Source organism: Microtus pennsylvanicus, chromosome 9 (genome assembly GCF_037038515.1).
Source record: "Microtus pennsylvanicus isolate mMicPen1 chromosome 9, mMicPen1.hap1, whole genome shotgun sequence".
In the NCBI taxonomy this organism is placed as follows: Eukaryota; Metazoa; Chordata; class Mammalia; order Rodentia; family Cricetidae; genus Microtus; species Microtus pennsylvanicus.
This window is the reverse complement of record NC_134587.1, coordinates 47,243,953-47,254,775: the sequence shown is the minus strand read 5'-3', so window position 1 is coordinate 47,254,775 and position 10,823 is coordinate 47,243,953. Positions and strand designations below refer to the sequence as shown.

Genomic DNA, 10,823 nt, shown 5'->3' with positions numbered 1-10,823 from the left:
CAGTGGTGCCTCACACCTTTAATCCCAGCACTCGGGAGACAGAGGCAGGCGGGTCTCTGTGAGTTCGAGGCCAGTCTGGTCTGCAGAGCGAGTTCTAGGATAGGCTCCAAAGCTACAGAGAAACCCAGTCTGAAAACCAAAAGAAAGGAAAAGAAATGACTGGCCCAGTGTTTGTCTGCCACACACAAGAGAGTGCTTTGCAACCCCCCACCCACCCACTGTGTGTTCAAGCTGTATGCCCATCTTATCGGTGAGGGAGGGTGGCTGGCTTCCAGAAACCATGGAGCTGTCCCCAGGCCCATTGTGGAGAAGAGACATGTTCAGGATTAGAATCCAGAGCTTTATAGGGGTAGCTGTATCCCAAACCCCAGAGACTGTAGGCAGGGCTAAGTGGTTCTGCAGCCTCTGTCCCAGAGTCAGGCCACCAAATGAGCAGCAGAGGAGACCGGTTTCTTCTGAGCATGTGCTTGCCCATCTGCTACCGGACCATCCCAATGGATGTGCAGCCCTGTCCTGTCATAATGGCCCTTCCCCTTTTCCCAGGACGACCCCAAGGGGCACTGGTTTCACGTCTGATTTATTGGTGAATATACAGGGCTTGGCCCAGGACCAGCAGCCTGGCCACTCACCTCCTTCTGCCCCCGTCCAATGGATGGGCTAGGAGGAGGTCTCTGGCATTTCTGGGAGGAACTGGGCCCCCCCACCCCACTGTTCTTGCCATCTTCTGAGGTTCCCCTCCCCAAGCTGAGCAACCCTCAGCTTCTGTTTCCCCACCAAAGTTGTGCCAGTCCAGGTGAAGAGACCACTAGGGCCAGGTGGCTCTGGCTGCCCTGGGCTAGCATGTCTGGAGTTCTTGCCTCCCACCCTGCCCAGTTAACCAGCACGGGATCCAGCTTGAAGGCAGCTGCGTTAGCTTCTACTCAATGCACAGGGCAGTGCTGTGTCTCTCTGTAGTCCTGGGCAGTCATACCCCAGAGCCCCTGGGTTGGATAGTTCTGTGAAGTGGGGTTCCAGGCTGGAGTCTCCACTGGCAACAGCCTCTGATGTGAGGTGCAGGGGCATGCTCCATCCTCGGCTGAGCAGAGGTGTTTGGTTTCTGGGACAAGTTCATGGCCAGTGGTTCCCAGCTTGCAGCTGCTCAGTCTCTACTGCAGGGTGAGGACTGGCTTGGGGGGGGGGGAGTTCCGAGGCTTCAGGCTGGGCACTACGCCATGCTGCTGGTGGAGCAGGGGGTGCTCTGGGTGCTCCCGATGCTGTGGTTGGTACTGCTGCTCTCAGAGGAGGCCGGGGCAGCCACTGCCACCACGGGCTCCCGCTTGCTGGGGGCACCTGAGGGGCGTGGGCGGGGTGGAGGTCAGGGTCCCAGTTAGGACTCCCTGCTCCCCCAGAGGCTTCACTGAGCATGCCCCAGGGCTGTGTGGAGGGGCCCTGAGTGCTCATAGTAGGGATGGGGTGGGGGATTGGGGTACTCACGTGTGTGAGAATAGATGTACCAGAGTGCAGCTGTAAGCAGGGCCCCAATGAGGAAGGCACCAAAGGTGATACCCAGTACAGAGGACAGGTTGAGGCCTTTGCCTGTGTGAGAGAAGAGCCAGTGGGAGTGAGTGTTGCTGCTGTACGCTGGCCTTGGGCCTGCCCCTACCCTGTCGTGTTAGCCGAGCTCACTGTAGTTCAGTCAGCGATCTCTGAGTTCTCCAAACTCATCTTTTCCTCTAGCACGTGGGCTCAGTGCAGTACTGAGCTGAGGACCCAGCTAGCAGAGAAACATCTTTATGGATGGTCTCATAGGTGCAAAGAATGAAAGGGGCTGCTCTGCCACGCTGTGTAACCTTAGGTGAGCCCCCACTCATCTCTGAGCCTTATGCGGGGTTCAGATGGTCCAGAGCATCGTTTGAGACTAGTAACCAGAGGTTACTGCAGCCCCCACTCCTTCCACAGCCCTGTCTTTTACATGGCCCCGGGCCCTTGGTCTTTGGCTCCCTGTCTATGCAGAGGACTTAAGAGCCCTGCATTCTTTCTTGATCCTGACTGGGGGTGAGCACAAGCCATCCTAACCTACACGGCATTATCTGCCCCTAGCAGCAGGTACTGCCTTGCTTGGTGGTGCCTGGGCTCAGGGGAACAAAGAGACCACAGGGTGCCAGGCCGAAGGGGTCTCCTCCACCCTTGGGGTGTCAAGGAATGTAAGGCCTAAACCACACCTTGGGTGCCTCATGTTCCATCCAGGAAGTCAAGTTCAGCAAGGTGTACCAGGGACTAAGGGGACAGATATGAGGCTTGGGAGGGGCCTGAGGTCAAGAGAGCTGGCCCATGGCACTCTAGTAAGGGGCATCTGGCTGTGAGTTCCTCTGGCTGCTGGGCCTGAGAAACCCTCCTCTCCTGCCAAGGGCTTCCCACCAGTGTCTGCTCCATCCCACTGTCCAGCATTCCCGACTTACAAGACAGGTCAGGGCTTTCGATGTTCAGGCGCACGGAGATGGTCTTGAAGACTCCCTGAGGGGGGAGGAGAGTGATAGCTAAGTGGTCCAGCCTTCAGCTGGCAGCGTGTGGGTCTCTGCAGCTCTGGCCTGCCACCGTTCCAAGCCCTGGCTGAGTCCTATGCCCACCTAGCTGTGGGCAAGTCCTTGGGAGGCGTGAGCTGTGTGAGAGTCTGTGCCTGCTGTGAACCGTCTCCGGCATTCCTGGAAGGCCTCTGATGCTCGTGTCTTTAGTGGGATCCCCATATCTGTTACCCTGTGCAAGCCACGAGCCATGAGCCAGGCCATCCCAGACGCCTGTTTTAGAGGCTGGAGGCTCAGGGCTTGGAAGGTGTGGCCTTCTGGTGGCCCCAGTTTCAGGAGGTTTTGAGGCCTGAAATCTCTGTGCAGACACCTGGAGTGTTCTTGTGACTGTCAGGACCGAGGGCCTGAGAACAGAGACTCACTGCACATGCAAAGCGGAATGGCAGGCTTTGCCGGTGTTCTTTTACGAAGCTATCTGGTTCATTGAGATTGCTCACAGGCGATCACTGCTTGGGTAGGCAGGATGCTGGAAGTGAGTGTCTTGGTGGGAAGTACTGAGAATGGTGGATGTATAGGGTGGGTGGATGAGTAGAGGGAATGGAAGGTAGGTGGATACACGGGTGGGTAGTGGAGGGATGGGTGGGTAAAGGGATGGATAGGTAGATAGTTAGATGCGTGGTTGGGTAGGGTACATGGATAGGTAGGTAGATTGGTGAAAGGATGGGTAGGTGGGCTGATGGATGGATAGGTGGATGGGAGTGGATGTGTGGGTTGTTTGCATGGGTGAGTGGATGGTTGGGTACATGGGTGGGCATATGGATGAATGCTCACACTCCTGATGGGTGGGTGGATGAATGACAGGATGGTTAAATATGCCGAGAATAAATGGATGGATGGACAGCTGTGGTTGCAGCTGTACATATATTCTAATGCCACAGATTTATCCATAAGGTAGCAGTGACTGCTCCCAATAGCCAGGCCGTCCAGCCCCATGCCTGGCTCTTGCACTGCTGGCCACCAGCTGTCTAGATCTCACTGCACCCGTCACCTCTTTATCTGCAAACCCCAGACCCAGAAGCCACCTTGAAACTAGACCTGGGCGAACCCCACTCACCTTCGACGAGGTGTTGGGCTTCAGGGCTACTTTGCAGCTGAGGGTGCCAACCGTGGGTGTGGGCACCATGTAGACATGGAAGAGGAAACTGAAGCGTGGGTCACCGTAAGGGCTTGGAGACAGCAAGCTCACATAGCTGCCCTTGGCTTCTTGGCTCTGGATGAGTTCCACCATGTCCCTTTCAGGTCCCAAATCCAGATGGCAGCTGTCTAGCTGGACTGTGACCTCAGAGGTGGATGGGGACATGCTCACCTGCACAGAGAGGGAAGGGGGACACAGTATATGCAGAAATCCTTCACCCTTCACTGACAGAGCAAACAGGAAGGACAGTGTGACATTCCTATTTGCATTTGGAACCTGTCCTGAAATTGCTCTATAGCCCAGGCTGGCCTCAAACTCAAAGAGATCGGCCTGCCTCTGCCTCCTGAGTGCTGGATTAAAGGCGTGCACCACCATCACCTGGCCTGCAATTCCTTTTCGATCTGTCCCTTCCACACACCTAGGCTGACCCTCACCTTCCTCTGGAAGATGAAATTCCATCTTTCCTCTAACAGTGTTGGGAACAAAGGAACCCAGACTTGAGGAGTCAAGTGGGGTGCCCCATACCTGCACGAAGCCTTGTTGGCCCAGCTTGATGGTGCTGGATTCCTGGAGGAAGTGCGGGCTGAGGTAGAAGCCCAGCTGGATGGAGAAGCGGTCCATGTTGACTTTGACACATTGCACCTTTTTCTGTGAGAGGCGTGAGGAGGACAGTTTGGAAGGGTGGCGGCAGGAACTCCCTGACCCCATCCTCACCTTGTAAATAAATTCATGTTTATCAAGAATTACTTGGCACTGGGCTAATGGAAAAAAATCCACGTATCTCAATGACTGCTCCTGAGACCCCTATGGGGTGAGTTCTTTTCTCATGCCAAAGTTAACAGCTAATAACCTTTGAGCCTAGGGAGGGTTAAATGACTTTTCCAAGGCCACACAGCCACTACTTGCTGGATTTCAGAAACGGAAAGTGTGACCCTCTGCAGCACTACGGCCATAGTACAGAAGGAGAGACTGAAGCATACTGGAAACACAGGGCTTGTTACAGGGCCCCAGCCCCAACAGTACTCCCTGAACCAGCTGGAGAGCATGGTAGGACTGTCCACCTTACCCGAAGGGGTGGGAAGCCTGACAGCAAACTGATGATCACCTGCAAAGACAGAGGCAAGAAGCTGGTCAGAACCAAACAGGCCCCAGAGGATGTCCCACCTCCCAAACCCGTCTTGTAAGTCAGAAGGCCAAGCAAAGAAAGATCCACACTTTGGCTCCTGCTGAACACTCTTCTCCGCTCCCCCAAACATCCCTCAGCCCTGAGGATCAGTGAGACACCTGACAAGGCTGTTCCCAACACCTTCCTGGCCCAGGCCGTACCTCGTTGCTGATCTCATACTCTGTCACTTTCATGCCACAGCTGGAGTAGGTGCTACGTAGGACAAGGTGGCTGTCGCTTTCTTCAGCCTGGCAGCTGCGGTCCCAGAAAGTCAGGCCTGTGATGTTGCACTTTAGAGTCTGCTCAGGGGAGACGGGTGGGTGCCGTTAGGAGGCCCTGCACTTCCTCGGGCCTTGCTGTCACTACCAAAACACTAGAAGAACTGCCAACCGAGGCTGGAGAAATAGCTCAGTGGTTAAGAGCACTGGGTTCTTGCAAAAGACCCAAGTTCAGTTCCCAGCACCCAACCTATGTCAGAATGCTCACAACTGCCTGTAACTCCAGCTCTGATGAACGATTCCTTCCATATCCCCTGCAGATACCCACCCTACACATACATTAAAAAGAAGTAAAATATGGGCTGGAGAGATGGCTCAGCAGTTAAGAGCATTGACTGCTCTTCCAAAGGACCTGGGTTCATTTCCCAGAAACCACATGGCAGCTCACAACTGTCTAGAACTCCAAGATCTGACACCCTCACACAGACATATATGCAAGCAAAACACCAAAGCACATAAAATAAAACTAAATAAAGCTGGGCAGTGGTGGTGCACACCTTTAATCCCAGCACTCAGCAGGCAGAGGCAGGTGGATCTTTGTGAGTTCGAGGCCAATCTGGTCTACAAGAGCTAGTTCCAGGACAGGCTCCAAAGCTACAGAAAACCCTGTCTTAAAAAACCAAAAATAAAATAAAACTAAATAAATTTCAAAAAAAGAAGAAAAACAAATCCTTATTTAAACTCTCTGAGGGGACATTGGATGATTTATCAAAGTTCTGAGAGAGACTTAAGAAAGGCAAGGGAAAAAATGACTCACTGGAAAATAGGCAACTAGGAGTCCTCTTTGCTTTTTCTGTTGTTTGAGAATTGAACCCATGGCACGTGCACTCATGAGTGTGTGTGTGTGTGTGTGTGTGCATGCAGTATTTTGCCTGAATGTATGTCTGTACACCACATCTATGTAGTTCATCCAGAGGCCCAGCAGTCAAACCCTGTGGAACTGGAATCACAGATAGTTGTAAGCCATCGTGTGGTGCTGGGGATCAAACCCAGGTTTTCTGAAAGAACAGCAAATGCTTTTAACTTCTGAGCCATCTCTCCAGTTCCATCTTTTTTTGAGACAGGGTTTCTCTGTGGTTTTGGAGCCTGTCCTGGAACTAGCTCTTGTAGACCAGGCTGGCCTCGAACTCACAGAGATCCGTCTGCCTCTGCCTCCCAAGTGCTGGGATTAAAGGCGTGCGCCACCACCGCCCGGCTTCTCTTTGTTTTTTGTTTGTTTGTTTTGTTTTGTTTTTCAAGACAGGGTTTCTCAGTAGCTATGGAGCCTGTCCTGGAACTCTCTCTGTAAACCAGGCTGGCCTCGAACTCACAGAGATCCCCTGCCTCTGCCTCCTGAGTGCTGGGATTAAAGGCATGCGCCACCACCACCGAGCCTCAGCTACTTTCTGTTGCTGTGACAAACACCACGACCAAGGCACTTAGAAAAGTTTACTGGGATTTACCAGACAGTGGTGGCACACACCTTTAATCCCAGCAATCAGGAGGCAGAGGCAGGTGGATCTCTGTGAGTCCAGGGCCAGCCTGGTGTATAGAGTGAGTTCCAGGACAACCAAGGACCTTGTGCTTGCTAGGTAAGCACTCTTCCCCTAAGCTAAATCCTCAACCCTCTGAGTCTTTAATCTTAATTCTTAGAAGACTGGGGTAGACAGATCTCTGTTGAGTTCAAGGCTAGTCTGGTCCACATAGCAAGTTCCACACCAGCATGGATACAAAGCCAGACACTGACTCCCAAAACAAAGCACATTAAACCCATTGTAGTGAGACTGGGGACACAGCTCAGCAGTACAGCACCGAATGTAAAGAGGGTAGGGGAGAAGAAACAAGTTAAAATGCAGAAAACCAAACCAAAGGGAAAATGTACACACGACATGTTTTTGTTTGGTCTGTCTCCCAAGTGCTGGGATTAAAGTCATGCACCACCACTTGGCATAAAAATGAAGATAAAATTAAAAAAATCAGGGCTGGAGAGATGGCTCAGAGGTTAAGAGCACTGACTTCTTTTCCAGAGATCCTGAGTTCAATTCCCAGCAACCACATGGTGGGTCACAACCATCTGTAATGAGATCTGGTGCCCTTTTCTGGCCTGCAAGCAAACATGCTGCATATATAACAAATAAATCTAAAAAAAAATTAAAAATCATACTAAAATCAAGAGACACACCAAGCCCCAGAAACAGCTGAGTTCTTTTTTTTAAAATTTATTTATTACAGCTGAGTTCTTAATATTCACAAAGAGCTGGGCCTTGGCTTGCTGCTAAGAAAGAATCTTAATCAAAGCAATGACCGAACATGCACGCTCCCCTCCCACACTAGCAGAGGGCTTTCTTTCAGTGTGGAAGTAGAAAGACGTGGACAAGCTCTCTCGTAAAGAGATCTGAAGATTAAATCCTGTTCCGGATTGGCATGAAAAACACCAGGCTCCAAAGCACAATCCCTGAAAGACTACCCAGAGATGATCCGCACAGAGCTTGACTCACTGGGACGCCTTGAGCGTGTTTACATCAGTGCGGAACTGGGTGCAGCCTACTGCCGAGTCCCCGGGGAGAGTAGCTGATACTGTGACATTAAGGACAGCTTTCCGCGCTGTACAAAGATCAGAAGCATAGGGTAGGGGGCACAGTGTGGTTACACAGCTGCGAGACTGTTCACCGGACTGGAGGTAAGGGAGTGTGAGTTTAATTTTGCTCTCTCAGAGCTGTTGACAACAGAAGTGCCTGCAAACAAGAACCTAGGGTGTGGTCAACTGGGATTCTGGGTACAGAGGTGGACCAAAGGTTGGAGAATTCAAGTCTATTCCTTATATCGTGTTATGAAGTCTGTTGCCTCCCTCCTCCCCTTTTGGAGTGAAATCTATTAGTGTGTGGAAAATAAACGAGGAGGATTCAACAGTCACTGAATTTCCCTCCCAATGCTGTTCTGTTTCTGCTCTTATTTCTGTTCCTTTTGTTTAATAATTCTAATCCTCACTCTCCTGCCCTGAAGCATACGAGTTGTGTCGAAGCTGGTCTTCGGCAGTTATCCTGTGCAAGAAACAGAGAAGAGGCTTCCAAGCAACCCATAGTACAAGGTGAAGACAGGATCAGAAGTCCAAGGTCATCCTCAATTAGGTGGTGAGCTCAAGGCTAGCCTGGGCTATAGGAGACCCCATCCAGGAAAACAACAACAAACACCAAAGAAAAGAAAGAAAAAGGAAGGAAAGAAGGAAAGGGAAGGAAGGAAGACAACACAATGTTGGTAACTGTTGTCATCAGAAGGGAAAATGAAGATTTTCTCTATTCTGAGCCAGGAGTGGTTGTGCACACCTTGAATCCCACACCCAGTAGACAGGCAGGCGGATATCTGTGAATTTGAGGCCAGCCTGGGTTCCAGTCCAATCAGGAATACATACTAAAAGTCGTAGCAGCTCTCTCGTCCTCTCTCTCTGTATATATATATTCCCTGTTCTTGTTGTTATATTCTAAAAAGTATGCATTTAAATTTTATGCATGTGTGTGTGTATATTCTCTGTGTGTGTGTGTGTGGTGTGTATGTGAGTGTATGGTCCACCCATTGTATGTAAACCTACACATGGGTGCATTGTGTGTGGAGGCCAGAGTCTGAAATCAGGCCTTAGGCACCTTCCACTCTTGCATGTCACTTTATTTTTAAATTTAAATTACTATTAAGTTTGTGACATGGGTGGGGTGCATATGTGGAGGTCAGAGAGCACCAGGTGGAGTTGGTCCTCTCTTTCCACCTTTATGTGGGTTCCGGGGGATTGAACTCAGGTTAGCAGTTTATGTGACAAGTGTTTTATCCACTGGGCTTTCTCATTGGATTCATCCATCTTATTTTTTGAGACAGGTACACACCTCCATGCTCCCCCCCGCCCCCCATCAATAGGGTCTCACTGCATAGCCCTAACTGGCCTGGAACTCACTCTTGTAGACCAGGCTGGCCTTGAACTCACAGAGATCTGCCTGCCTCTGCCTCCCAAGAGCTGAGATTAAAAGCGTGGGCTACTATACCTAGCAAGACAGGGAGGGTCTCTTAGTGACCCAGGACCTCACTAATTGGCTAGCCTGGCTGGTCAGAGAGCCTCCAGGGCCCTCAGTGCTAAGGGTTGTTTCTCATGGGTGCTGGGGATCCAAGCCCAGGTCCTCATGCTTGCACAACGGACACTGCCACCAAACACCTCTCCAGCCCCATGCATTGTTTTCTGTATTTATCAATCAGGCAAAGATCACACAGTACAAACTTCTGTGACCACCCAGCTCAGCCGGCATTGACATTAATAATGACTACCTAACATTAGCTTATCATTACTGGTATTTTGAGATTGGAGCTCATGTAGCCTAGACTATCCTCAAACTCGCTATGTAGCTGAGGATGACCTTGAACCCCCCCCCCCATTTTCCTATATGGACCTTCTATGTCTAGCCTGAAATTCACCATCCTCCTGCCTCAGCCTCCTGGGTTCTGGGAATGCACATGCATGGGTCTGTGCTAGGCTAAAGCCACATTTCACAAACGAGGAACCTGAGACTTGCCCCACTGCCTGGGTTAGGCCTAGCTGTCCACGTCGCTCCCAGAAGGAGGGGCAGGATTCACTTACCTGCACGAATTCTTTACTGAGTTCCAGAGTCATTAAGTCATTGTCACAAGTTGGATTGAACAGGGACAGGAGTAGCTCAAGGTTGCACCTCTCCTTGGGAGGTGTGGTCAGAGCTGGTGCAGGGGAGGACTGCAGTCTGACATCTGTGGGACCAGAGGTGGGCAGAGTGGACAGTCACCGAGCGAGCGCTGGATGGCAGATAAGGCCAGTGAGCACAGAGAAGCCGCCCGAGCTTAAAGAAGAGTGTGGCAAGCAACCTGAGGGGAGACAGAGAGGAGGATAGGGCTGCGAGGTTGGGCTCACCACAGCTGGACGCCCTCAGCCAGACCTCATTGGCCAGAGGGAGTTCCACAAAGGAGGCTATGGTGCTGGCGTTGAGTTTGCGGGCCTCCCCGATCAGGCCTTGGGGTGTATCTGGGAGATCGAAGCCTTTGATTTTCTTTTCTGGAAAGATCTTGATGGAGTATTCACCTGTGGTCTGAGGGCAGAGAAGGAAGCAGGGGCATCAACTGTGGCACTGCCTTCCCTCCCCTGTGCCTGACCAACCTTCCCCCTCGGGCCCTTTCTTCTCTTTGTTCTCTAACCCAGCTCAGAGTTTGTCTCTCCAGGGCCCTTCCTTGACCCAGCAGTCTAGGTTAAAGGACTCTCTGGCTCATCAATGAAAAGGTTCCTGGAGGAAGTCGCTTCTAAATTAACCAGAGAAGGAAAACAGGTATTAGACAGAGGTAGAAAGTTGGGATGAACCGGTGATGGTGGCGCACGCCTTTAATCCCAGCTCTCAGGGAGGCAGATGCAGGCAGATCTCTGAGTTTGAGGCTAACCTGGTCTACAGAGAGAGTTCCAGGGCAGCCAGGACAACACAGAGAAACCCTGTCTCGAAAAACCGAAGAGAGAGAGAAAGGAGAAGAAGAAGAGGAGGAGGAGGAGGAGGAGGAGGAGGAGGAGGAGGGAGAAGGGGGAGAAAGAAGAAGAAGAAGAGGAAGAAGAAGAAGAAGAAGAAGAAGAAGAAGAAGAAGAAGAAGAAGAAGAAGAAGAAGAAGAAGAAGAAGAAGAAGAAGAAGAAGAAGAAGAAGAAGAAGAAAAGGAAAGA

General features: G+C 51.3%; 1 protein-coding gene across 1 annotated transcript in view; it reads right to left on the bottom strand.

The window, feature by feature from the left end:
- Nucleotides 1–560: 560 nt before the first annotated feature.
- The window catches only part of Eng (endoglin), a 37,612-nt gene continuing 27,349 nt past the window's right edge, over nucleotides 561–10,823 (bottom strand). The window contains exons 7-15 of the mRNA XM_075985855.1: nucleotides 10,037–10,211; nucleotides 9,734–9,876; nucleotides 5,023–5,160; nucleotides 4,763–4,801; nucleotides 4,222–4,344; nucleotides 3,616–3,867; nucleotides 2,439–2,493; nucleotides 1,474–1,575; nucleotides 561–1,329 (exon numbers count right to left, since the gene is read on the bottom strand). Of these exons, the coding sequence (XP_075841970.1) occupies nucleotides 1,205–1,329; nucleotides 1,474–1,575; nucleotides 2,439–2,493; nucleotides 3,616–3,867; nucleotides 4,222–4,344; nucleotides 4,763–4,801; nucleotides 5,023–5,160; nucleotides 9,734–9,876; nucleotides 10,037–10,211 (1,152 nt within the window). The 3' untranslated portion in view covers nucleotides 561–1,204. The remainder of the gene's footprint in view (nucleotides 1,330–1,473; nucleotides 1,576–2,438; nucleotides 2,494–3,615; nucleotides 3,868–4,221; nucleotides 4,345–4,762; nucleotides 4,802–5,022; nucleotides 5,161–9,733; nucleotides 9,877–10,036; nucleotides 10,212–10,823) is intronic.